Raw genomic sequence first — 25,854 nt, 5'->3', positions numbered from 1 at the left:
TTCTACAACTAGTATCTTTTCATTGAATATTCTATATGCATTGCTTAAGGAGTAATATCCAAAGAAACACTTGTTTTATCAGATTTGGCATATATTTCATTCTTGAGAACATAATATGTATAACTGAAAAACATGAAGGTATCCACCATTTGATCTTCTGTTTTTCATGAGTTCACATGGGGTTTTCTTTAAAAATAGATTTAATAGAAACCTTATAATATGACAAGCTGTGATGATAGTATTAATCAACTGCTATCATAAGGCATTGTCCTTACACAACAAAGGTTCTATTTTTATATTTTTATAACCCCTATATGCAATAGTGTTCTTGGTGCAAAAATAATTGTATTCAATACCATTTTTTGTGCAAACCTTATGGACAAATTGGTTTTCAAAACTGTGCCATAATACTTTCACAGTTTGCAAACCTTTTTTTTTTTTATTTGAAACCTTTTGTAAGTTTGTGCTAATGCAGAAAATATTTCAATTTAAGTGCCAAGAACCAAACCAATGTTAGCTTCGAGAAATTATCCATAATTACAACATCAAAAAGCTTATCTCCTAGGTTCACAATCCTAGAGATCCAAATAAGTTCTTATGAAGAATTTTCAAAGGCTAAAAGGTGAAAACAATATTTTTAGATTTAGAAATGATTCTAGTTTGTTTTTCTAAATAACATACATAGCAAACTTTGACCTTGCAAAAAATAATCTAAGTGAACCAATGACAAGGTCATTTGAGATTAAGTCCATACTAGTATGAGTTGATTTTATATGCCAGAACTAGTCTCTTTAATCTTGGTATTCTTAATGCATATATTTAAAAATATACCAAGTAGACATTCTTATGTTTATGATTAATAGAAGATAATGCCATGGATAAAAACTCTCAATCAAGCATATAGAGAATTCATAGAGTTATTCTTAATAAATTGATCAATCATTTAGCAACTTATCCAACAGTAAGTAAAGCATACTATAAAATGAAGTGATTTGATTATATTTTTAAAAATATTACCTATATCACAAAATTGATTAATACGTGCAATTCATATTTTAATCAGATACTAAGGCAAAGAGAATGATGAGATGCAAAGATTACTAATTTTATTATTCTTTTGATTTTAATTACTTTTCTTAAGTATATTTTAAGTTTCATTCTTTAATATATGTCTAGAGCACCCAATGTCCAAATTAACATCTTTTGTTGGAGCCTTGAATGCTAGACACATCTGCAGAAAATATTCAGATTTTCAACTTAGGAATCCAAGCTCTTTTGGATCCTTGCAGGTTAGCTATTATTGTTCCTTTTGGAACCCATATTTTCTTAATAGCTATTTTGTTCATAGATTTGCAGATTTTAGGATTACAAGGAGTGTATTTCTGCATCCTCTTATTAAATTTAACAAACATAGATTTAACATGAGTAGTAGATAAACCTTCAGTTTTCTGTTTTTGCCTTTTAGGTTTATCAAATTTGTAATGTACAGATTTAGGAACAACAGAAGAGATTTTGCTTAGCTTTTGTTCCTGTTTATCAGCATTATAAGAATCTGTTTTAAAATAATTAGAAATTGTTTTAACAAACATATTCTTGAAAGATTTTTGGGTGTACCAAGGTTGATATCCCAATCCAATTTTATCAAATTCAGCTCTTTGATTATTTATCATTAGGTTCAATTTTTCAGAGCTGAAAGTAAATCTTTCAACAACAGGTTTCAATTTGTCAACTTCTTTAGTTAATCTTCTATTATCTTCTGAAAACAATTCATTGTTTTTCTTAAGTTTATCATAGCTTTCAGTGAGAAGTTAGTTTTTCTGATTTAGTTCTTTATTTTTCTCAATTAAGATTTTAGTTTCATTAGTATGTTTCTTAATTAGTGTTTCATAATAATTAGACAGTTTCATTTTTTCATTTACTAGGGTTTTCTTTTCATTCTTCAGGTTCTTATTTTTACAAATGAGTTTCTTATGTTCTTTCATTAGATCAAGAAATGCATCATGTAACTCATCAAGTGTAAAATTATTTTCAGTTTTATCATATACTTCATATTCAGAAGAGGAGACACTTTGTGTTTCAACACATACCTCATTCTTGTGTGCCACAAGGCATAAGTTTTCAATATCTGCTTGCCTCTCATCTTCTTCAAAGCTAATTTCCGATTTACTAAAAATGTTAGTGCTTTCATATTTAACCTCTAGCATATTCCATATGTCTTTAGCAGTTATGCAAGAAGATATGCAATTAAACTCATTCTCATCTAATGCACAATATAACAGTTTCATAGCTTTTGAGTTTTGTTGAGCCATTTTCTTTTCATGATTAGTATTTGTGTGTGGCCCATTGACTATAATACTCCATAAATCATAGTTATGTGCTTGAATGAAAATGCGCATGCGTGTTTTTCAATGTGTGTAGTTTGTGCCATTAAATAGAGGAGGTCTATTTGTGGATTGCCCCTCACTCATAGAACATCCCACTTGGGTTGTCATGATCTTTAACTCTTGATTGTGAGATCAATAAGTACTATTGGAGCACCTTGCTCTGATACCACTTGTTGCCCAAGGTGACAAGCCAAGAGGGGGGGTGAATTGGTTTCTTTTAATTTTAACTATCTTACTTGTGTTGAATGAAGAGTTAGTAAACTTAAACAAATCACAATACAAACAACAAGAAGTATAGTGGTTCGGTGCTCTCCTTAGCACCTACGTCCACTCCCCAAGCGACCCCTTGGGAATTCACTATAATCCCGCGGATTACAGTTGGATTGTTTTCCGGGCTCACAATCCAAAAACCTTTACACTTTGGTTTTCCGGGTTCACCAAAAACTTATGTTGGTTTTACGGGCTCACCAACGAACCTATGTTGGTTTTTCGGGCTCACCAACGAACCTTTACAATTGGTTTTCCGGGTTCACTAATCAAGCTATTCCGTTGGTTTTGCGGGCTAACCAACCAACCTTTACAAGTAGTTTAGGAAACAAAGGAAGAAGATTTAAACTCCTAGATGAGCAAATATAACAATATAATCTACAAAGAAGAGTTTAGAGAATATTTATCGCTTGATGTGACTTCTCTCTTCTTTGTCAAGGATGCTTCACTCTTCAAGTGTGGATGGAGCTCTTGATGACTCTTTGAATCTGCTCAACCACTTTCTTTCGATTTTTGGATGAAGCACTTGGATGAAGCTTGCCTTGCTAGGGTTCTCTCTTGAATGCACTTGATGTATTTTCCAAAGTTTACTTCCTCTGATGAATACTCCCTCTTAAATACTTCTCTAACCTTCAAATAGTCCTTCCTGACTGTTGGATTGAAGAAACTAGCCGTTTATAGCCGTTGGGAGTCCAAAAAGTACTTCTGCACAACTAGCCGTTATGCTTCTGTCCGTGCTTGGGTCGACCCAAACTTTTCTTGGGTCGACCCAAACCACTGTTCATCAGACTTGGGTCAGCTCAAGCTTTTCTTGGGTCGGCCCTCTCAGAAACACAGAAACTTGCAATTCAGCCTTCCTTCACTTGGGTCGACCCAACCTTTCTTTGGGTCGACTCAAGGTTCAGTTGGGTCGACTCAACTTCTTCTTGGGTCGACCCTAACAGGGTTTCCAGAGAACCTTTTCTGTCATCTGTTCTGTCTTGCCTTTGGGTCGACCCACTCAGGGTTTGGGTCGACTCAAGCTTGGGTCGACTCAACTTCATCTTGGGTCGACCCTCTCAGTATTTCCAGAGAACCATTTTCTGAGTTGTTGAGAAGCTTGATGTTTGGGTCGACTCATGCTTTTCTTGGGTCGACCCAACTTACTGTTCATCTGTGCCATTTTTGCAGAAGTGTGCCAAATGCTTTCCTGATGTGCCGGGGTCGACCCAATCATCCTTTGGGTCGACTCAATTCACACTTTGCTGCATCTCAAGGTTAGATTCATTCATATAAACAATGAAATGTATCTTTATCAATTTATACAAATATACTGAGAGTAACAAACTTATAAATGAAGTATCGATTTAACTTATAACATACTCTTGATAATTGCTTGTTAATCATCAAAATAACACTATCATCCTCACTGGCCAATTGTTCGATTACCTCTTATGAAGAGCTCAAGTTGCAAACACTAAGACCTGATTAACCAATATTAAGTCAATAGGTCTTCCACTGTAGTAGAGCTGCTAAGATCTTTCTGATGTTGATTTGTCTCGGCTGGATATAGTGGGCAAGTTGCATCGGAGGGCTGGACCTCTCTATAGACATGAGATGTTGTAGGGTAAAGGTGGGGTTGGGCACCAATAACTGTTAGGTGAGGACCCAATGACGACTTTATTCCTACGGTTATACGGTGGGTCTGACTTAACTAAGAAATGGGACCAATAACTGTTAGGTGAGGTCTTCATGGCTTAGAGACCAAATAGCACTGCAACATGCTTGAGAAGCATTGTACAAGAGTTGTACATTCATCAATTTATGTGTCACCAATAACTGTTAGGTGAGGTGTGATAGTCAACTTTAAAGACCACGCAATAGCACGTATCTGGTAGGATAGTGATTACGGGTATCGATCCACAGGGATTGGGGTACAGTTGTTTTTCTTTAAAAATAAAAATATTTGAAAAAGAGAATTTGTGAAAACTATTAAACTAAGCAATTTAATAAGAAATGCAATTAAAATGATCAGTTTGGGAGAACCTAGGGCAAGGAATCCACCACTAACATCGAGACAAGGGTTATTTATAATTTATCTTATTCTTGGATTAACATGCAAATTGGCTACAAGCCTAATAAGCATTCGAATAGAAATTCACAGAAGTAATTTGGGCATAATCCATCTTCAGTTGGCATGAAATGTCTACCCTAATCTAAGGTGGTAGCACACTGCATCTTCCTTAAGCATGGACTATCTTATATTTACTTAGTGATCATGAAGAACAGTTGTACGAACATCATACTTAAAATCACAGAAATTAAATATGATTCAAAAGAAGATATCTATTGAAAACAATAAGTTCATACAACCCCAAGAATATAAAATAAAATATAAAACCCGTGTCCCTTTGTTAGGGCTGCATCCAGCCCTAGTGAGGAGATCAGCCTTCCATGGAGTGGTGGATGGCAGCAGCAGCACAGCAGCGGGCTCCCATTCCTTCCTTCTCTTTCTCCTTTGAAATATTCCCAAAATAGCCAAACGTCTCTCCCTCCTCTGCTTTTTTTATTTCTTGTGGGAACTCCCTGAGAAGAGCCAAGCTCTTCTTCTCCCGGTGGGGAACTTGGCCTCTCAGGAGAGATGATCTGCCGACTCCCTTCGGTGAGGAAGAAGGGATTGCCCCCCCCCCCCCGGTGGGGAAGGAGGAATGGAAGATGTTCGACCCTTTCCTGTCCACCTAAAAATATGCTAGACAGATCGTTGTTAGAACCGACGAACAAAAGTTAAATTAATTTTACTCTTACCTTTCCTACTCGAAGAATAGCGGTTGTAAGAGGTCGATCCACAGGGAGGCGATTGGAGTTGCATAAAAATTAGAACGTTCACTCGGATTCAAAATCAATTTTTTGAATGATAGAATAAAAACATTACTTTGAGGATGTTAAATGATTCTCTAGTCTACCAGAGAAGGTTTTTCATTTGAAAATAACGAAAAGACAAATACTTGGAATAGAAGAGCATTTATAAATTTAATAAAATATTTTAGTATTCAAAGGAAAACGTTGGCATGGATTAAAATGGATGAAAACAGTGCTAAAGAGATTGAAACCTGAAACATAAATTGCATAAGAGAAGATTTTATATATTGCATGAAAGAAAAATTAAAATTGCAGAATAAATATAACTTTCTACCTAAATAAACTCTCAAAAATTAAAACTCAAAGAAAAACCTAAATTAAAACTAAAAATAAGAACAACATGCTCTGAAACTCAAAACATAACTTCTTAATTAAAACTTTCAATTAGACTAAAAAAAATACATTGCTCTCATAAACTCAAACTAAAGAAAAACATTGCTCTTAATTAAAATAAAACTAAAAATAAAACATTGCTCTTAATTAAAATAAAACTAAATAGAAAAAGAAGAACTAAAAAAAAACAAAACAACGTGCTCTGTTTTTTTTCAAAAACAGAGCTTCTTCATCTTCTTCCCCGGACCAGCCGACCACCCTCTTCTCCCCTGTTCTTTGGCCCAACCGAGCACCACCCGAGAGCTCTCGCCCTCGCCCTCCTCCCCCTTGTTCTGCCGGCCACCCTCCTATTTATAGGCTGAGGATGCTTGGGATTCCGGAAGGGCGGACTTGGAGGCACGATCCATGGAGCTCGGGCGCGGTGTGATTCACGGCTGGTCACGGGATCACTGATGATGCTTGGATCCCGGAATCGTTGCTGGAGGAGGAGGCGCCGGATGCGGGATCGCTGGGAGGAATCGTGGAGCGGACGCCGGATGCTGCTATCACGGGGACGCGTTGAAATGAATGCCGACGGGAAGGAGGGGCTGGCGGGTTGAGGCGGAGGCTGCCGTGGGACCACTGCTAGCATCACGGGATCACCGGAGATGGATCGCGGGATGGTGCGATGGATGACAATGAAGGCTACCGCGGGCTGAGGCGGAGGAGGCTGCTGTGAGCGTTAATCATGGACACGGTGGAGGCCGGACGAATCCGGAAGGGTGAAACAGCTGCGAGATGCTGGGATCATGGCGGATTGCGGAGGAGGGGCTGGAGATCCGGAATGGCAGCTGGGAGTACGGGGACGTTGAGAGTTGGAGCTCGGACGCGGTGTCGGTGGCTGGGAGATCGCTCGGGATCATTTGGAGGCTGATCCGGCTGGAAGCTGGGAGGGGGGATTTGATGCTGGGAGATGACTTGGAATTGAAGAAGAGCCTGGATGGATCGACTGATTTGGAAGGAAGCCTCTCGAATCCCGAAGAGGGGGGCGTTGTGCGATCTTTGGCCCTCCTGATATGGGAGCTGGGAGACACCAAGTTCAGTCATATAGATAAAAAATAAATAAATAGTGTGATGTGAAATTTGGTTTGTAAACGGACGGACTCAGTTCGTCACGGATCATTTGTTCTGACTGGAGGTCTATTGCAAGTCTTTCATGGGTCACCCAGCACCTCATAGTTATGATATGGCCAAATTAGATTTGCCCCAAAATTATTTTCCAAAAGCACAAAAGAAATGGACCTGATTCGGATCCGAACCCGACTCGGACCCGACCCGATCTTCAACCGGGTCGGATCTGGGAAGGGATCCTTCTTTAGTCAAATTTGTACTCAATGTGCATTTTATCTCTAATTTATGAAAATCTGTGTCAAACCCAAATATAATATTAATCCAGTGAATTTATCATTATCGGTTAGCAATAATACTAATTTAGGTGACATGTAGGTCGCACTTTTGTGCTCTCATCACACCCCCCAACTAGCTTATTGCTAGTCTCTAGCAATTAACAAACAAACGATAAAATGAGGGCACAAAAAGATGTAGTCTAACTTATGATTTTTTCTCTCTTTTTTTTTTTAAAATTGAAGCTAAATACACAAACTAAGATATGTACCCATTTTCGTAGGGAGTCACGATTGTACTTAGCACGTGCAACAAGCCTTTAAACCCCTAGGTTACCCTAGTGGACGAGTGTTGTCTTGTGAGGGTTTGCAGTGAAGTTACCCACAAACTTCATTAGTCAGGAATTTTCAATTTTTAACTCGAAATTTGAACAAGTATTACTGTATGAAACTAGAATTGCAAGGACAATAGAGACTTGTTGCTATCATATTTAAACAGACTCTAACTCAAGTTTTATTACACCCCATCTATCTGCTAACAAGTCAAGAATGTAGTGAGGTGCAAGATAGTATCATATAAATGAGTGGCTTTCACTTACTTCCAACATGATCACTCTAATTTTCAAGACTTTCTAGAGTTAAATGGTAATGAACACCCCAAATTTATTTATTCTCTTTTTTTTTCAGACTAAATGCTAAGAAGAATGACTTGTGCAATATCTAGCCTTATTAAGCTTTCTAGCTGACCCATGTAGCGAGTGTTAGGCCAATGACTCCCGATCCAGATGGCTCAGGGCACTAGGTGTAGAGACACCCTAACAGGCTTAATAACTCAAGTTAACTAGGCTTCAAGGCCAAATTAGTCACTCAGAGTTTAATCTCAATCATCCTCACCTTTTTACGCGAACACTCGCTGCTTGCCAGGCAAGAGGCCCGGTTACTCAGTGAGAAGACTTAAAATAAACTCATTATTTTATTTTATTTTATCCTTCTTTTTTTTTTTTTTTAGGGTGTTCATCACACATATAACTTTAAATTATCCCGAAGATTAAAAGTATTCATATTAGTTGCAAGTATACATACCCCACTATTCATGTGCTTACGTGTTGGTGCTAAATCATCTTGTAACATGTTAGCAGAAGATAGGTGGGACGAAAACTCAAGCTAGAACTGCTATCATATTCCTTAACTCAAAGCTATTGTCAAAGCAATTCCTAGTTTGTACAGCCAAAAAGATTAGAGTTTGAGTTAAAAATTTGAACTCCCTTTTTTTTTAATTTTATTTTTTTTTTTTGGCATAAAAAATCAAAAATATTCTCACCCCCATACCTAAATCTAACATTGTCCTCAATGTTAAAGAAAATTTAAAGCAGCAATAGGATAGAGGAGAAGTTACCTGATATGGGTGGGTAAAGTGACAATAGGGACAAACCTGCATTTTTTTTTTGATTTTTTTTTATTATTATTTATTATTTTTTTATAATATTTATATGTTAGGTTGCCTCCCTTTAAAACCCATGGAATTTGGGTAGCATATTTATTGTCGCAGCCTGAATTTCAAATTGGGCTGCGTTATTTATTGGCAACACTGTGGGTGGACTAGCGGATGCAGGAGCGAATAACTCATTCAGGGTTTTAATATGATCACCCATTGTAGAGATTGGTAGTTGATCAATAATTCGTCGGATGTGACGATATTTTTTTTTCAACCTCTGGGTTAAATGGTGTTAACTTACCCCTTAATGATTTTCTACCATGCATATATTATTCACAACTTAATTAGACTCGACTCCTAAACGAAATCCTAAAAGAAAAGAAGGGCTAGACACAGCTGACCACAACCAACACCACACAACAATTTGATCCTATTAGTCTTAGAACTAAGTGAGGTTTAGTAGCTTCTTAAATCTAGTTGCACAGAGACTTATCAGGTTAAAAAAGTTCCTAAAATTCTCTCTAGATTAGACAGCTCCTAATCTCCCTTTCAGATTAAGCTTGAGCTTACCAGTTAAGTGATCCAGTAACCAGTGACCAGAAAAGTCCCGGGGTGTGTGGTGGTGCCAGAAGGGATACACCGATACCACAATACCCGTAACAGTTCTCACTGTTGTAAAACTTTCCTAGACATCACCAATTACTAAATTCTCACTGGAGTGGCTTTCAGCCGCTTCTTTCCAAGAGCCTAATTGAGCTCGAAAACCCTAAGGCCAACGTCTAATTTGATTTTAATTTAATTTGGCTTAGGATAAGTATGCAAGGTGGTGATTTTTGGGCTAAGGACAGGTAATGACTTCCCGACCTTATCTTTTTAATGGGTTTTGCCCTTAATTACTTTATGCAAATGCTTAATACTAAATGCAGCAAATAATCAATGGTTTTTTTTTTAAAGTTTATGCAATGTCATTAGGTTGTACTGATTAAATGAGCAAGCAATTTTTTTTATTTTTTTATTTTTCTTAATTTTTTATTTTTAATTTTATGTTGTTTTTTTTTAATTTTTAATATAGGAATAACTTGAATGTAAACTAAAACTAATCCTTATGCGTCAGTCAATCTCCGAATGCCCGTTGAATAAGCTCTGGAGATTACTCCGTGAGGAGCCCCAATAGAGGTATGATCACCTCGGGGGATTGCGCCTAATCAATTACTAGCAAAAATAATATAGATTTTTTTAAAAAAAAAAAATTTTAAAATTTTTTTTTTGAATTTTTTTAATATATTTTTTTTAAAATTTAAATTTAAATTTCAAATTTCGAATTTCAGAATTCAAATTTTGAATTTAAATTTTTGAATTTTTGAATTTTGAAATATTTATTATATTTTATTTATTTATTTTTTTTTGAAATTTTTTTTTTTTCGAATTTCAAATTTCAGAATTTAATAACTACGAAATTATTAACTGAAAATAATCAAAATAATAAAAATAAAAACTTACTACCGGAGTGCGTTCACTCCGGGCATCCAAAATCCAATTTGATCTTCGTGATCGTTCTTGCTTCTCGATTTGCCTCCCCGGCAACGGCGCCAAAATTCTGTTCGACCCTTTCCTGTCCACCTAAAAATATGCTAGACAGATCGTTGTTAGAACCGACGAACAAAAGTTAAATTAATTTTACTCTTACCTTTCCTACTCGAAGAATAGCGGTTGTAAGAGGTCGATCCACAGGGAGGCGATTGGAGTTGCATAAAAATTAGAACGTTCACTCGGATTCAAAATCAATTTTTTGAATGATAGAATAAAAACATTACTTTGAGGATGTTAAATGATTCTCTAGTCTACCAGAGAAGGTTTTTCATTTGAAAATAACGAAAAGACAAATACTTGGAATAGAAGAGCATTTATAAATTTAATAAAATATTTTAGTATTCAAAGGAAAACGTTGGCATGGATTAAAATGGATGAAAACAGTGCTAAAGAGATTGAAACCTGAAACATAAATTGCATAAGAGAAGATTTTATATATTGCATGAAAGAAAAATTAAAATTGCAGAATAAATATAACTTTCTACCTAAATAAACTCTCAAAAATTAAAACTCAAAGAAAAACCTAAATTAAAACTAAAAATAAGAACAACATGCTCTGAAACTCAAAACATAACTTCTTAATTAAAACTTTCAATTAGACTAAAAAAAATACATTGCTCTCATAAACTCAAACTAAAGAAAAACATTGCTCTTAATTAAAATAAAACTAAAAATAAAACATTGCTCTTAATTAAAATAAAACTAAATAGAAAAAGAAGAACTAAAAAAAAACAAAACAACGTGCTCTGTTTTTTTTCAAAAACAGAGCTTCTTCATCTTCTTCCCCGGACCAGCCGACCACCCTCTTCTCCCCTGTTCTTTGGCCCAACCGAGCACCACCCGAGAGCTCTCGCCCTCGCCCTCCTCCCCCTTGTTCTGCCGGCCACCCTCCTATTTATAGGCTGAGGATGCTTGGGATTCCGGAAGGGCGGACTTGGAGGCACGATCCATGGAGCTCGGGCGCGGTGTGATTCACGGCTGGTCACGGGATCACTGATGATGCTTGGATCCCGGAATCGTTGCTGGAGGAGGAGGCGCCGGATGCGGGATCGCTGGGAGGAATCGTGGAGCGGACGCCGGATGCTGCTATCACGGGGACGCGTTGAAATGAATGCCGACGGGAAGGAGGGGCTGGCGGGTTGAGGCGGAGGCTGCCGTGGGACCACTGCTAGCATCACGGGATCACCGGAGATGGATCGCGGGATGGTGCGATGGATGACAATGAAGGCTACCGCGGGCTGAGGCGGAGGAGGCTGCTGTGAGCGTTAATCACGGACACGGTGGAGGCCGGACGAATCCGGAAGGGTGAAACAGCTGCGAGATGCTGGGATCATGGCGGATTGCGGAGGAGGGGCTGGAGATCCGGAATGGCAGCTGGGAGTACGGGGACGTTGAGAGTTGGAGCTCGGACGCGGTGTCGGCGGCTGGGAGATCGCTCGGGATCATTTGGAGGCTGATCCGGCTGGAAGCTGGGAGGGGGGATTTGATGCTGGGAGATGACTTGGAATTGAAGAAGAGCCTGGATGGATCGACTGATTTGGAAGGAAGCCTCTCGAATCCCGAAGAGGGGGGCGTTGTGCGATCTTTGGCCCTCCTGATATGGGAGCTGGGAGACACCAAGTTCAGTCATATAGATAAAAAATAAATAAATAGTGTGATGTGAAATTTGGTTTGTAAACGGACGGACTCAGTTCGTCACGGATCATTTGTTCTGACTGGAGGTCTATTGCAAGTCTTTCATGGGTCACCCAGCACCTCATAGTTATGATATGGCCAAATTAGATTTGCCCCAAAATTATTTTCCAAAAGCACAAAAGAAATGGACCTGATTCGGATCCGAACCCGACTCGGACCCGACCCGATCTTCAACCGGGTCGGATCTGGGAAGGGATCCTTCTTTAGTCAAATTTGTACTCAATGTGCATTTTATCTCTAATTTATGAAAATCTGTGTCAAACCCAAATATAATATTAATCCAGTGAATTTATCATTATCGGTTAGCAATAATACTAATTTAGGTGACATGTAGGTCGCACTTTTGTGCTCTCATCAGAAGAGAATGGCCTCTCCTCTTCAAGCTTGACTCTTTTTATAGGCTCGGCGTCCCCTCTCTCTCTTCCTTTTCTGTGGTTGATTCGATCGTTGGATAAACTCGTGGAGGTTCGAGTTGATCCGGACGTTGGGAGAGGCTGAGAACAATCTGGAACGCTGGTGATCAGAGAAGATCTCGGTGGATTTATCCGGCTCTGTTTCGAAACAGAGGATTCCATGGAGCTCGGGATGCACTTGGGATGTTGATCCACTCAGAGCAGGGGAGACTGTTTCTCCTTGCAAACGGCGGTCTGATCTTTGGTTGAGCAGCTGAGAACGGAAGAACGGCTGAGAGGATCTTGGAGAAGGTTGGGAGGATGCGGAGAAGATCTCGGCTGAATCGCGGAAGAAAAGGGAGTCATGAAGTTAAGAGTATCTCGGCTGAGAGGAGATGCTCAGGATGCTGATGGATTCGGAAGAGGAAATCTGGGAGGCAGTTGAGAGCTCATCCGGAAGATGCTGGGATGAATTCGGATGGAAACAGGGGATGCTAGGAAGAAGAAGCTCGATCGCAGATGATTCGGGAGGATATGGCTCACGGCTGAGATGCAGACCGGATCAACATGGACGTGAAACAATGGCTGGGTCGTTGGGAGATTAAGCCGGAAGATGGGATTTTGAAACAGGGATTCTGTTTGTGGACGTGATCTGTGGAGGCTTGCAAGGATAGAGCTGATCCGTGGGATATATGGGATTATGAACGGGATGTATGAGAAACAGGGGAGAATCACAGCATATGCGAACGGGAGATGAGGATGAATACGGTTGCTGGGTTCATGGGATTTTGTTTGGATACGGGAGAAGGGTGGATTCTCTGGGATGCAGGGGATTTGGAAGAAGCTGGGATGATACGGATGACGTGGGAAGATAGGTTGGGCTTATCCGTGGTCGTTCGGAAGAAATGGGATGCTGATCCGGGTGAGATGAATATGCTGGGATTCTGTTCCGAAGAAGAGATAAGGCTGTAATCCGAGATGATGGAGTTAATTCCGATGGGAAGAGGATGAACTCGGGAGCTTGGAACGGATGCTTGGATGAAATTTGGGAGTTCGGAAGGCTCATCCTTGCTGGGATCTAGCGGAAGAATTGGAAGATGATCCACGTGAATGTGATTTCGAGGGACGTTGGGAGATTCTTGGATGCGGCGGACGGTGTGGAAGGAATCTGGGAGAAGGTGACGTGGAAGATGAACACGGCATGGATGTGCACGGTTGAATTCGGAATGGGATACTCGGGAGGAGATGAGAAGATAAGGATGATAGTTTTGAAGCAGGGGAGAATGCATTTGGACGTTGGGATGCTTGACGGGCGAGATGAAGATCGGATCAACATGACGTGAGGCTGGATATGGCACGGGATGCGGAAGAAGCTAGGATCCGGTTCTAATCCGTGAAGCTTGGGAATCTAGTTGGGATAAAGATTGGTTGGTTTGGGAGGAAGTTTGGATTCAGCTAGGTCTTGGTTCCGAACGGGAGAAAGAAGAGGATCCGCTTGGGAACTAGCGGTTGCTGGTTCTCACGCGGAACAGGGGAAGTTTGGATTTAGTTCGTGGGTCACGGGAACTGGGAAGGACGTGATTCGTGGGAGTGAAGAAGAAGCTTGGACACGTGGAAGGAAAGGCTTTGGCTGATTTGTGAAACTCGGGCAATTTCATGCGGGTGGCTAGGATGATCCTTCTTACTTTTGAAATCCCATGTACTTTGGCATGTGTCACTTGGGATGGCTGCCACGTGTACTCTGGCATGATCAGGCTTCATGGTTATGAGTTAGATGATGGGTATGACCCGACCTGCATATGTTGAATTTGACCCAAAATAATTAAATCAAACTCGAATTACCAAATAATTTATTAAAATGCAATGATGAAGGGAAACGTATTTTTTTATGTTTACATTTAAAATATGTGCATAAAAATAATAATAAGTGCTATGTAAATTAGATAAATTTATTCATTATTTAGCACTTATCAAGGTGGCATGTAAATCGGTGGGACCGCAGTACCCACTAGAAATCCTAGTCGTGTAGGATTTCCGTTTTCCTACTAGGAGAGTGTGAGGAATTCGAGAAAATAGTGGGAGGTACATTTATTCTAAAAGATCTTAGAACAGATTAAGGATCAAGTACAAAAGTCTAACTTGAATCTTTACTCTCTGCAGATACAATGTCAGCTTCAAATCCTTTGACCCGTATTCTTGAGACCAACCAACTGACCGGAACCAATTACAAGGACTGGCTTAGAAATCTCAAAATTGTTTTGAACTGTGAGAAAATAGGCTACATACTCGATTCAGATATCCCCACACTACCAACACGTGCTACTGATGTTCAGCGTGAGATGCATCAAAAGTGGACGGATGATGACATTAGAGTCAAGTGCTATATGATGGCATCCATGTCCAATGAACTCCAATGCCAGCATGAGAATATGAAGACTGCTAGGGACATACTGGCACACCTGCAAGAGTTGTATGGTGAGCAGAGTCGCACAGCTCGTTTTGAAGTGTCCAAGAGGCTCTTCAAAGCAAAGATGCGCGAGGGGCAGTCCGTCCATGATCACGGTCTGACTATGATCAAGGACCTAGAGGAGCTTGAGAAGCTCGGTATGAACATGCACAAGGAATTGCAAGTAGATCTGATCCTTCAATCCCTTTCTGATTCATTTGGTCAGTTTATAGTAAACTACCACATGAATAAGATTGAATGCACTAAGACTGAACTGATAAATATGTTGGTAACTGCTGAGGGAGCCTTGAAAATTTCAAGGGGCAATGTCCTTGCTGCTGAGTTGACTTCTGGTTCCAAGAGAAAGTCTACTTGGAAGAAAAAGAAGCCTGCTAAGAAGCAGAAGAAAGACAAGAAGCCAAAGAAAGAAGTTCAAAAGAAAAAGGCTAATGACAAAAGAAAATATTTCCACTGCAATGTCGACGGCCACTGAAAGAGAAACTGTCCTTCATACCTCGAGAGCCTGAAGAACAAGAAAGGTGACAAACCTTCAGAAGGTATAGACTTGCTCATAATTGAAACTAATCTAATGGTTTCTTCTACTTCTAGTTGGGTTATAGATTCTGGTTCTAGTGCTCATTTGTGCACTACCATGCAGGGTCTAAAGGAAAGTAGAAGGCTGGCGGAAGGTGCGGTAACCCTTCGGGTTGGCAACGGGGCAAAAGTTGCTGCTGTGGCTATGGGCACCTACCATCTGCGACTACCGTCTGGTTTTAGTTTATTACTTAGAGACTGCTATTATGTACCTGCTGCTAGCAAAAAATTGATTTCTGTTTCATGTCTAGCACAGGAAGGTCATGTTTTTACATTTGACAAAGACTGATGTTCTATTTATTTCAGAAATAAAATAGTCGCACGTGGTTTTATGATTAACAGTCTCTATCATTTGCATATGGATGTATCTATAAATGTGTCTGAGCAAGAAGTGAATGCCAAAGGATCCAAGAGATCCAGGGATGAGATAAACCAAAAATATTTGTGGCACCTCAGGCTTGGCTATATTGGAGAAGATAGAATGAACAAAATGGATAAAGATGGGCTTCTCGGCTTATTGACTTCCGAGTCATATCCAATTTGCGAGTCCTGTCTTCAAGGAAAAATGGCTAGATTACCCTTTGTAGGACATGGGGAGAGGACCACTGAAATACTTACCCTGATACACACAGATGTGTGTGGCCTATTCGATGTGCAAGCCAGGGGACGTTATTCGTACTTCATTATCTTTACCGATGATTATTCATGGTATGGGTATGTGTATCTTATGAGATACAAATCTGAATCTTTTGAAAAGTTCAAAGAGTTCAGAAATGAAGTAGAAAAACAAACTGAAAAATTCCTTAAGGCTCTTCGATCAGATCGAGGAGGAGAATACCTTAGTGGACAATTCCGGAACTATCTCAAAGACAATGGCATAGTCTTACAATGGACTCCTCCGGGTACACCTCAACTCAACGGGGTGTCAGAGAGGAGAAATCGGACTCTATTGGATATGGTCCGATCCATGATGAGCTTCACTGATCTACCGATGTTTCTTTGGGGAGACGCCTTACTTACTGCAGTATATCTACTAAATAGAGTTCCCTCTAAATCCGTTCCTACCACACCGTATGAGATATGGTATGGTAAGAAACCAAGTCTTGGTTATCTCAAGATTTGGGGATGTCCGGCCCACGTCAAAAGACTACAGGCGGACAAACTAGAGGCTAGGACCATAAATGCTCGTTTTATAGGATATCCTAAAGAGTCATTAGGATACAATTTTTACGTCTCAGAGGATCACAATGTGTTTGTGAGCCATCATGCCATCTTCTTGGAAAATCAGTTTATCCTTGATAGAGGCAGTGGGAGGAAAATTGAGCTTGAAGAGAAAGTCTCTGAAAAGCAACGAGTCATGGATCCTATCGAACCCATTAATACAGAGCCAGTACACGATGTCCCTCAACCACCTCGCAGATCTAGTAGGGTCTCCCATCCTCCCGATAGATACTTAGGTATACTAGAAGAGGATACCGAGGAAATGTTCCTAGTGGGAGATAGGGATCACATACAGGATCCCAAAACCTACGACGAGGCGATATCTGATATCGATTCCGAGAAATGGTTAGAAGCTATGAAATCAGAGTTAGACTCCATGCATTCCAACCAAGTCTGGACCCTAGTAGATCCACCAGAAGGTATTGTACCTATTGGATGCAAATGGATCTACAAAAGGAAGATAGGTTCGGATGGAAAGGTAGAGACCTATAAAGCAAGGCTAGTGGTGAAAGGGTATAGTCAACGCGAAGGTATTGACTATCAGGAGACCTTTTCACCTGTAGCCATGCTGAAATCCATCCGAACATTGCTTGCCATTGCAGCATTTCATGATTATGAAATTTGGCAGATGGATGTGAAAACAGCTTTCCTGGATGGACATCTTGATGAAGATATCTATATGGAACAGCCTTTGGGTTTCACTTCCAGTGATGGAGATCACAAGGTCTGCAAGCTGCAAAGGTCCATCTATGGACTAAAGCAAGCATCTCGGAGTTGGAACACTCGTTTCGATGACGCAATCAAAATGTTTGATTTCATCAAAAACGAAGAGGAACCGTGTGTTTACAAAAAGGTTAGTGGGAGTGCTGTCGTATTTCTCGTACTATACGTGGACGACATCCTCCTGATAGGGAATGAAATTCCCATGCTAACCTCGGTCAAGGTCTGGTTGTCAAAAGAGTTCTCCATGAAGGACCTTGGGGAAGCATCCTATATTTTGGGAATAAAGGTCTATAGAGATAGATCTAAAAGGATGCTTGGCCTATCACAGAAAATGTATATAGAGGAAGTGCTGAAAAGATTCAGCATGGAAAACTCCAAAAGAGGTCTCTTACCCTTAGGCATGGAATTCATCTCTCCAAGAAGATGTGCCCCAACACATCTGAAGAGATTCAACGCATGAGCAAGATCCCCTATGCATCAGCAATAGGGAGCCTCATGTATGCCATGCTATGTACACGACCTGATATAGCCCTTGCTGTGAGTGTCACAAGCAGATATCAGTCGAATCCAGGTGAAGAACACTGGACAGCTGTGAAGAATATTCTTAAGTACTTGAGAAGAACTAAAGATTTATTCTTGGTCTTTGGAGGATCATCAGAGTTAAAGGTAGAAGGGTACACAGATTCAGACTTCATGACTGATGTCGATGATAGGAAGTCAACATCTGGATATGTGTTCTTGTGCAATGGTGGTACGGTGAATTGGAAAAGTTCTAAACAACCGATCATTGCTGATTCTACTATGGAAGCTGAATACATCGCCGCCTCTGAAGCTGCTAAAGAAGGCTTCTGGTTCAAGAAATTTATTGCAGAGTTGGACGTGATGACATCAGATGCCATAACATTCTACTGCAATAATAATGGCGCCATAGCTCTTGCTAAGGAGCCAAGGTCTCATCAGAAGTCCAAGCATATAGAGCGGCGCTTCCACCTCATACGCGACTATGTTGAGAAGAAGTATGTCGAGGTGCAGAGAGTAGACTCCGCGGACAACGTGGCAGACCCATTCACTAAGCAGCTGAGTCAGCAAAAGACTGAAGCCCACCTTGAGAAGATGGGCCTAAGATATATGACCAATTGGCTTTAGTGCAAGTGGGAGATTGTTAGATGTATGCCCTAGAAGCCAATCTGGTTGACACATTGTTAATTCTAGAAACATAATTTTGTACTTGACTATTTATTATTGAATAAATAATAGGCATCTTTTTCATTCATATTGTTATTGTGTCTATGAATCGTCCAAGAAATTAATAAGATGATGATGCATATTCTCAAGAGTTGAGAATTTGAGCCATGTATCATTAGTGATTAATTTCTAAACACTCCTGATCGATGGATCATCACGAGGACGGTGATCGATCCGATGAGATCAGTGCACACATTACTTTCCCTATGGATGGACGAGACTCGAGTCCACGGTTTGGAGACACTGAAGTAATAGTGCAGGTGCTTGTTAGAGAACAAGGGTACTGAGCGTGACCAAGACAAGAAGTCACTTGGATGTCTATCCACTCGTCAGTGACTTGCTTGATGTTGCAGTAGTGTGACTGGTCCTTTGACCTGCGATGCTTCGGCTACTCACAGTGAGGTTATTGTAGTTTGACTGCACATATACATGGTCTCTAGCCATATGGGTCCATGCAGTGTAGATTGGCTGCAGTAGGTTCACTGTAGGAGTAGGGTATGCACCTATAAGGAATCTATCGACCTTGATAGATAAGGAGAGATCCTATGTGATTTATAAGACTGAGTTCGTAAGACCTCGGCCGGGGCAGATTACATAGTGGAGAAAGAGTTCTCCGCTCTCGAACTTAAGTCGAATAAATCTTGACATATCACAGGCGATGGGGTTTGACGAGTTGTCCATGACCTCCATCCTGTAGGGATCCACGATTGTAGGACTGTATCACATGATAATTGCACCTAGAGGTTCATCATTCTATTCTGCTGGGTAGCCACTACATGCTGCTAGGTGTCACTGGTGGATGGTGAGACTCACAGAGATTATCTCGATGATCGATAAACCCTGATGAGTAGAGTTGGAATCGTTCCAACCCATTGAAAGGAGTCTTCAATGATATTGTGATAGAGATCGCAATATATCTCACTACCAGTCAGAATAGAACCTATGGGGTCACACACACTAGAGGCATTGACCGATCCGATGGTTGAATCGTGATTAGGATTCACAAGTAATCAATTCGATTGATAATAAGTTGAAGAAGGAACAAAGGGAATTAATTAATTGGACTTAAAACAAGAATCCTACTTGGAGTAGGATTCCTAGAGTCCTAATTGGATTAGGACTAGGATTCCTACTTGGACTGGGATTCCTACTTGGACTGGGAATCCTATTTGGAGTAGGACTAGGATTCCTACTTGGAGTAGGATTCCTACAATCCTAATTGGATTAGGAGTTTTGAATTAAATTTGGATTCCTACTTGGAGTAAGATTCCTAGAGTCCTAATCGGATTAGGACTTCGGATTCAAATTAGAGTCCTAATTGGATTAGGACCAAAATTAAATAAGTCCTAATTGAATTAGAATTTCTTAAGTTCTAATTAATTATTAATCTAATGAATCAACAAGACTCCTAATTGATTAGGATTGAAGGGTTCAATTGAGTCATGGTTCATTAAGTTCTAATTGGATTAGGACTTACCTAGATTAAACCCAAATTGGTTCACCCTTGGTCCAAGCCTAATTAGATTAGGACCTAACCATGAGTGACCTTCCTAATCCTCCTTAAAGGAGGATTAGGTTAACCATGAAGGAGGGGCACACGCCCCTCCTCCTTTTCCTTGCTTGGTGCGGCAAAGAAGAGGGGCCGGCGCCCCTCTTGGAAGTTTATCAAGGAGGTAGGAGCTCCACATGCTATTTAAGAGGAGGCGTGGGGGCTGACCTAGGGCATCATTGAAGCCCTCTCCCTCTCCAATTCGTGGCCCCCTCTCCTCCCCTTTCCTTGGTTCAGCCGCAAGCAAAGGAAGAAAAAGAAAGGTGGCCTCTTCATCCTCCCTTCCTCCTTCCAACGCAAGGAAAAGAAAGAAAGCTGCAGGGGTTTTGTTCCTTTACTATTCTTCATCCTTCTTCTTCCTCCTCTCAATCACATTCAAGAGTTGAAAGAAAGAGAGGAGATCAGCCATCAAAGTTATCTCTGCAAGGGAGCTAGCACCCCAGGGAGATAGAAAGCTTGGATCGGTTTTCTGCTTCGTGTGGATACCCGTAGAGGCCGGGCACTTGAACGGCTTCAAGCGAACCTTCATCAAAAACCATGATCATCAGTTTGCGGTGATCATCTACCCGCACAAGGTGAAGATCTGATCTTCTAATGTTATTTAAAAGTTTTTAATCCTTATTTATCTACGAACGGTTTTTAAACAACGTTCATGCGATGAACGGTTGATCCCGCGCATGCCTCTTCCGCTGCATCTTTAATTTTTAAAATTTTTCTGCGGCATGGGCGGGTTCCCAACACCACACATACGATTAAAGCACCCGAATCCGACGGCAGGCGTAATCTCGATAAGTATGGCCTCGGCAGACATGATCTCGGCAGGCACGACCATGACAGGTATGACCTCGGCAAGCACGACCTCGGCAGGCATGACCTCGACACGCATGGTCTCGGCTGAGCAAAGCCCGATTGATCTCGAGGTCAAGGAAGACCTAGTCAGAAGCTGAGACCGACCCCGACTCTACCAACAGTCAAGCCAGTCCGCCTAAAGAAGGGATCACCAAATCCTCCATATTTGGGATCAAATCCCGCAGTCTCCGCCATAACGGCTGTCAATATTTGAATCCTCGCAATCTCAACCGATCGCCAGCTAGCCTAAAATCTCGTGTCATCTAAGGTAATTCATTTAATCCAAGATTTGCGCAATCACATCCGATTGCATGTAACCGCTGTACCCCCTCCTATAAAGAGGGGGGACTCCGGGGAGAGGGGCATCTCCTCCCCTCGCCAGGAAATATCTCTTCATTAAAATATCTCAAGATCCTTCTTTGACTTAAGCATCGGAGGGCTTTCGCCGGATCTCTCGGTCCAGGCTTGTTGCAGGTCCACCGGAGACAGCCGTCCGCCACCGCATTGCAGCAGGAGCTCCTCCTCCTTAGTTCGCGGTCATCTTTGGATCTGTTTTTCAGCAACAGCGGGAGTTGATTCAGTCTGATCATATTGATGACTCCTAGGGTTACTATATCGGCCGTGAGCTAGACGAATATGGTTGTGCTGTATCACCATGCATATTTGAATTGACGTCACTTAATATCCCACGCTCCCAAAAAAATCGTGACAAACCACAATCTTATAGGCTGTTATGTGGGGGCAGAGCTCATCAGATCCGAGCCGGTCACTCGAGAGGCGACTAAAGCCGTGAAGCCAACGAACCTAGACGCCGAGTGGGTCCAGGGGTTGGTAAATGGATCACCGGCTAGAGCCGGTAGCCCTCTAACCGTAGTGAAGAGTCGCTCTCCCCTACCCAACCCGAACGAACCAAAACACCGCAGGATCCGACCGGGCGGATCCGGACCCAACTCCAAACCGCGTCTTCTGAGGGTCGAACACCTCCCCAGCGTCGATAAGTAGGGGTTGAAGGCCACCGGGGGCGGCCGTGAAAGGGCGGAGTCGTGACTTATCTGTATCCCAAGGATCCAGCGCGCGCGAGAGATAGGGGCAGCAGCGCAGCGAGGGTTTTTTTATTACACCCAGGTGAGGGTTCTTCCTCCGTTCTCTTCTTCTTTTTGATTAGATATGTTTTTTTCGCGTTCTTATCTGATTTTTGGCCCGTTTTGGGGGTTTTGCTCAAGAAATTGTTTTCTCTCTTGATGATCTGTTTTTGTGTGGTTTTTGGCGGCTTTTTGGGGTTTTTGTTGAAGAAATGGGTGGATCTGGATGGTTTCATTGATTTCTGGGGTTTTTCGCTGCGTTAGATTTGATAGAGTCGATTATAGCTTTGTTGGCTATCATTTTTTCAGTTGCTTTTTTGGCGTTGGTTACTAGATTTGTTTTTGGGTTTCTTTGAATTATTGTAATCTATTTGGTTTTTGGTTGGACACTGGTTTTTGTGTACTTGTAAAAGTGGTAACGGATGGATCTGGATTGGTCTACTGGGTTCCGAGTTGTTGACTGGGCAGTTTCGAGTGACAGTGCGGTTTCGAGTTGACAGGGCTGATTGATTAGCTTGAGACGAGCGGAAGAGCTGTAGATCAGCTCGAACTTACGGATTAACCGAGAAATCTGCTTCTTATTTTTTTCCCTTTAAAAAAAAATCCACTTTTATACAGATTTCATGTGTTGTAGATTGAGGTAGTGTCTCGCACTACCTCCTCTGGCTTTAGATCTACATAGATATATGGCGCTGCTTTGCTACAGATCGTGAGCCATGGCTAGTCTTTTTGGAATTTTCATTTGATTTTGGTTAAGTTTGAATTTGAAATCATATAAAGTAGGTATCTTGAATGTTAGCATGGGTATATGTAGGTCTCATCATCTTATATATCTGTTTCTCTAGAAGTAGGTTAATTTCTTTAGACACAACTTGATTTTTTTCAAAAAAGGAAATACTTCAATTTGTTGTTAAGTTCATTTGCTTCAACTCTATTTAAATGTTTCTTGCCATTAGATCTGCTTTGGTATTCGAATCGGAGTTATCATAAAGTATGCATTCGATCCTCACCTTTTTGTCCATGTATTTTGATACTTTCCTTTGGACCTGTTCTCTTCTAATTCTGAAGTCATGTGCCTGTACTATTAAAATATTTGAGATGCTTATGGTTTGTTATGTTTTATCTGATTTGGATTCTTGATCACATCGTTGTTAATTTTTATACTTTGTTCTGTTTTAGTCCTTTTAGGCCATGCATCTTTGGTAAATCTTTTTTCAATCCTTATCATTTGTCTTGTTCCACATAATGATTAGTGCATGTACATACTCACAATTTGAGTTCTCTGCTCTTTCATTTATCTTGTCATAAACATTTTACTACGTCATTTGATTTATGAAAATAGATAGAGGTATATGTGGAGAGTAATAGCACATTCAAAAGTTTATCTAGGCACTTTAGGCCCAGGATCGTTGCTGTTGAACCAAAGTAGAAAGCAGAAAGAACAAGTTTGGAGAAGCAGCAAACACTCAAGCTTTATCTAGTTCATGATGGCCCTTGTTCTGCCCCTTAGATAAATGCATCATTAAAACCTAAAAGACACAACTATTAAATAAATACATAGAACTCCAAGAAACATCGCTTAGAAACTCTAAGAGACATTCTTGAAAACTCTATAATTAATACTAATTAATGTATAAAATATTGAATACTTCACTAAATTTGGCTTACTTTCTAACAGTATATGTGTCTGTGTGATGTCTGTGGTTCAAATAAGCTGTATTTGACTGAGTGTAACTTACTCTTCAGAAGTATTAAATAAGCTGTATTAAATAAGCTGTATTTGACACAAAAATACTAACTTGTTTTCAGAAGTTGATGATGAAACTGGTTTTGGATGTCTACATTGCCCAATTTATTTGTATGTATGTCAGTTTGTGATCGTTGCAGCTTAGTGATACTAACTTGAGCTAGATTTTAGCTTGATTTGATTTCTACATTTACTTGTGCTTGCTCAGCTCTAAATAAAATGGGGGACACCTTCCTTTTCACCTCTGAGTCTGTCAACGAAGGGCACCCTGACAAGCTCTGTGACCAGATCTCGGATGCTGTGCTTGATGCTTGCCTCGCACAGGACCCAGACAGCAAGGTTGCCTGTGAGACCTGCACCAAGACCAACATGGTCATGGTCTTTGGTGAAATTACCACCAAGGCGAATGTTGACTATGAAAAGATTGTTCGTGATACCTGCCGGGCAATTGGATTCACCTCTGATGATGTTGGTCTTGATGCCGATGGCTGCAAGGTGCTTGTAAACATTGAGCAGCAGTCCCCTGACATTGCCCAGGGTGTTCACGGCCACTTCACCAAGCGCCCTGAGGAGATTGGTGCTGGTGACCAGGGACACATGTTTGGGTATGCAACTGATGAGAGCCCGGAGTTCATGCCTCTCAGCCATGTTCTTGCCACCAAGCTTGGTGCCCGCCTCACTGAGGTGCGGAAGAATGGAACCTGCCCCTGGCTGAGGCCCGATGGCAAGACCCAGGTGACTGTTGAGTACCGGAATGACAATGGTGCCATGGTTCCTGTCCGTGTCCACACTGTCCTCATCTCCACCCAGCACGATGAGACTGTTACCAATGATGAGATAGCTGCCGACCTCCAGGTGCATGTCATCAAGCCTGTCATTCCTGAGCAGTACCTCGATGAGAAGACCATCTTCCACCTAAACCCCTCTGGCCGTTTCGTCATCGGTGGACCTCATGGCGATGCTGGGCTCACTGGCCGCAAGATCATCATTGACACCTATGGTGGCTGGGGAGCCCATGGTGGAGGTGCTTTCTCAGGCAAGGACCCGACCAAGGTCGACCGCAGTGGTGCCTACATTGTGAGGCAGGCGGCCAAGAGCATCGTGGCCAATGGGCTTGCCTGCCGTGCCCTTGTTCAGGTCTCTTATGCCATTAGTGTGCCAGAGCCTCTCTCCATCTTTGTTGACACCTACGGCACTGGAAAGATCCCTGACAAGGAGATCCTGAAGATTGTCAAGGAGAACTTTGACTTCAGGCCTGGGATGATCACCATTAACCTTGACCTGAAGAGGGGTGGCAGTGGCAGATTCCTCAAGACGGCAGCTTATGGACACTTTGGCAGGGATGACCCAGACTTCACCTGGGAGGTGGTCAAGCCCCTCAAGTGGGAGAAACCAGCTGCCTAGACCCAGCAATCTTTATCTTATCTGGGTACTTATAATAACTACTACTAACTGCTGCTGCTGCTCTCTTCTCTCTCTCTCTGTGTGTGTGTGTGTGTGTTGGCCTTACTTGTTTATCACCCCCCCTTTTTTTTGCTGTGTTGCTCTCTTTTTTTTCATCTTTTGTTCTTTTAATATATTTGGTCTTGGTCTTAAGTGGTGTTGAAGAAAAGGTCGATTTGTGTGGTCGAAACAGATGGGATACAAGGGTGGAAGAAAGAACGCAAAAAAGGTGCTCCTGGAGCTCCTTGGGTCCAATATATCGTTTCAAAATGGAAGCAACTTTTGCTATTGTTTGTGAATTTATTTTGTTCCCGGAGAATGAAGCTTCCTCAGGTATTTTCTAGCTTGACCTCTGAGGCAGTGCTGCTTAAGATTAGTAGTACTCCCATTCTTTGTTTAGTTGTCTTTGCCTAGGGTTATGTCACTGTTAATTTGTACCAGGTGGGATCACAGAATTTATGCTGGGGCAACTAGAGCAGTTCCAGGTCCATACAATCCCCCAAACCATACAATCCACTCTTTTTTTTTTCTTTTCTTTTAACTTTTGCATAGGAATCGTAGTCCTAAAGACTTGCAATT

General features: G+C 41.2%; 1 protein-coding gene across 2 annotated transcripts; it reads left to right on the top strand.

Annotated features, from left to right (window-relative positions):
- Nucleotides 1–21,905: 21,905 nt before the first annotated feature.
- Nucleotides 21,906–25,618, top strand: LOC103698366 (S-adenosylmethionine synthase-like). Of its 2 annotated transcripts, XM_089927266.1 has the most exons (3): nt 21,930–22,128; nt 23,895–23,943; nt 24,041–25,618. In XM_089927266.1, exons 2-3 carry the CDS (start codon nt 23,901–23,903, stop codon nt 25,234–25,236), a joined length of 1,239 nt encoding a protein of 412 aa, XP_089783392.1. In that variant the 5' UTR covers nt 21,930–22,128; nt 23,895–23,900; the 3' UTR covers nt 25,237–25,618. The 2 variants fall into 2 exon arrangements, with proteins under 2 accessions (XP_089783393.1, XP_089783392.1); XM_089927267.1 differs by lacking the exon at nt 23,895–23,943 and having other exon boundaries at nt 21,906–22,128.
- Nucleotides 25,619–25,854: the final 236 nt, after the last annotated feature.

This window comes from Phoenix dactylifera, chromosome 14, assembly GCF_051530095.1.
Source record: "Phoenix dactylifera cultivar Ajwa chromosome 14, Ajwa_hap1_PhDact_Kaust_v1.1, whole genome shotgun sequence".
NCBI lineage: Eukaryota > Viridiplantae > Streptophyta > Magnoliopsida > Arecales > Arecaceae > Phoenix > Phoenix dactylifera.
This window is presented reverse-complemented; position numbering and strand designations above follow the sequence as displayed.

Bases quoted from the DNA above. Each gene is read 5' to 3' on its own strand.
- LOC103698366 (XM_089927266.1), top strand. From the start codon at position 23,901: ATGATGAAACTGGTTTTGGATGTCTACATTGCCCAATTTATTT. The intron at 23,944-24,040 runs GTATGTATGTCA...GTGCTTGCTCAG, and splicing joins CTACATTGCCCAATTTATTT to CTCTAAATAAAATGGGGGAC.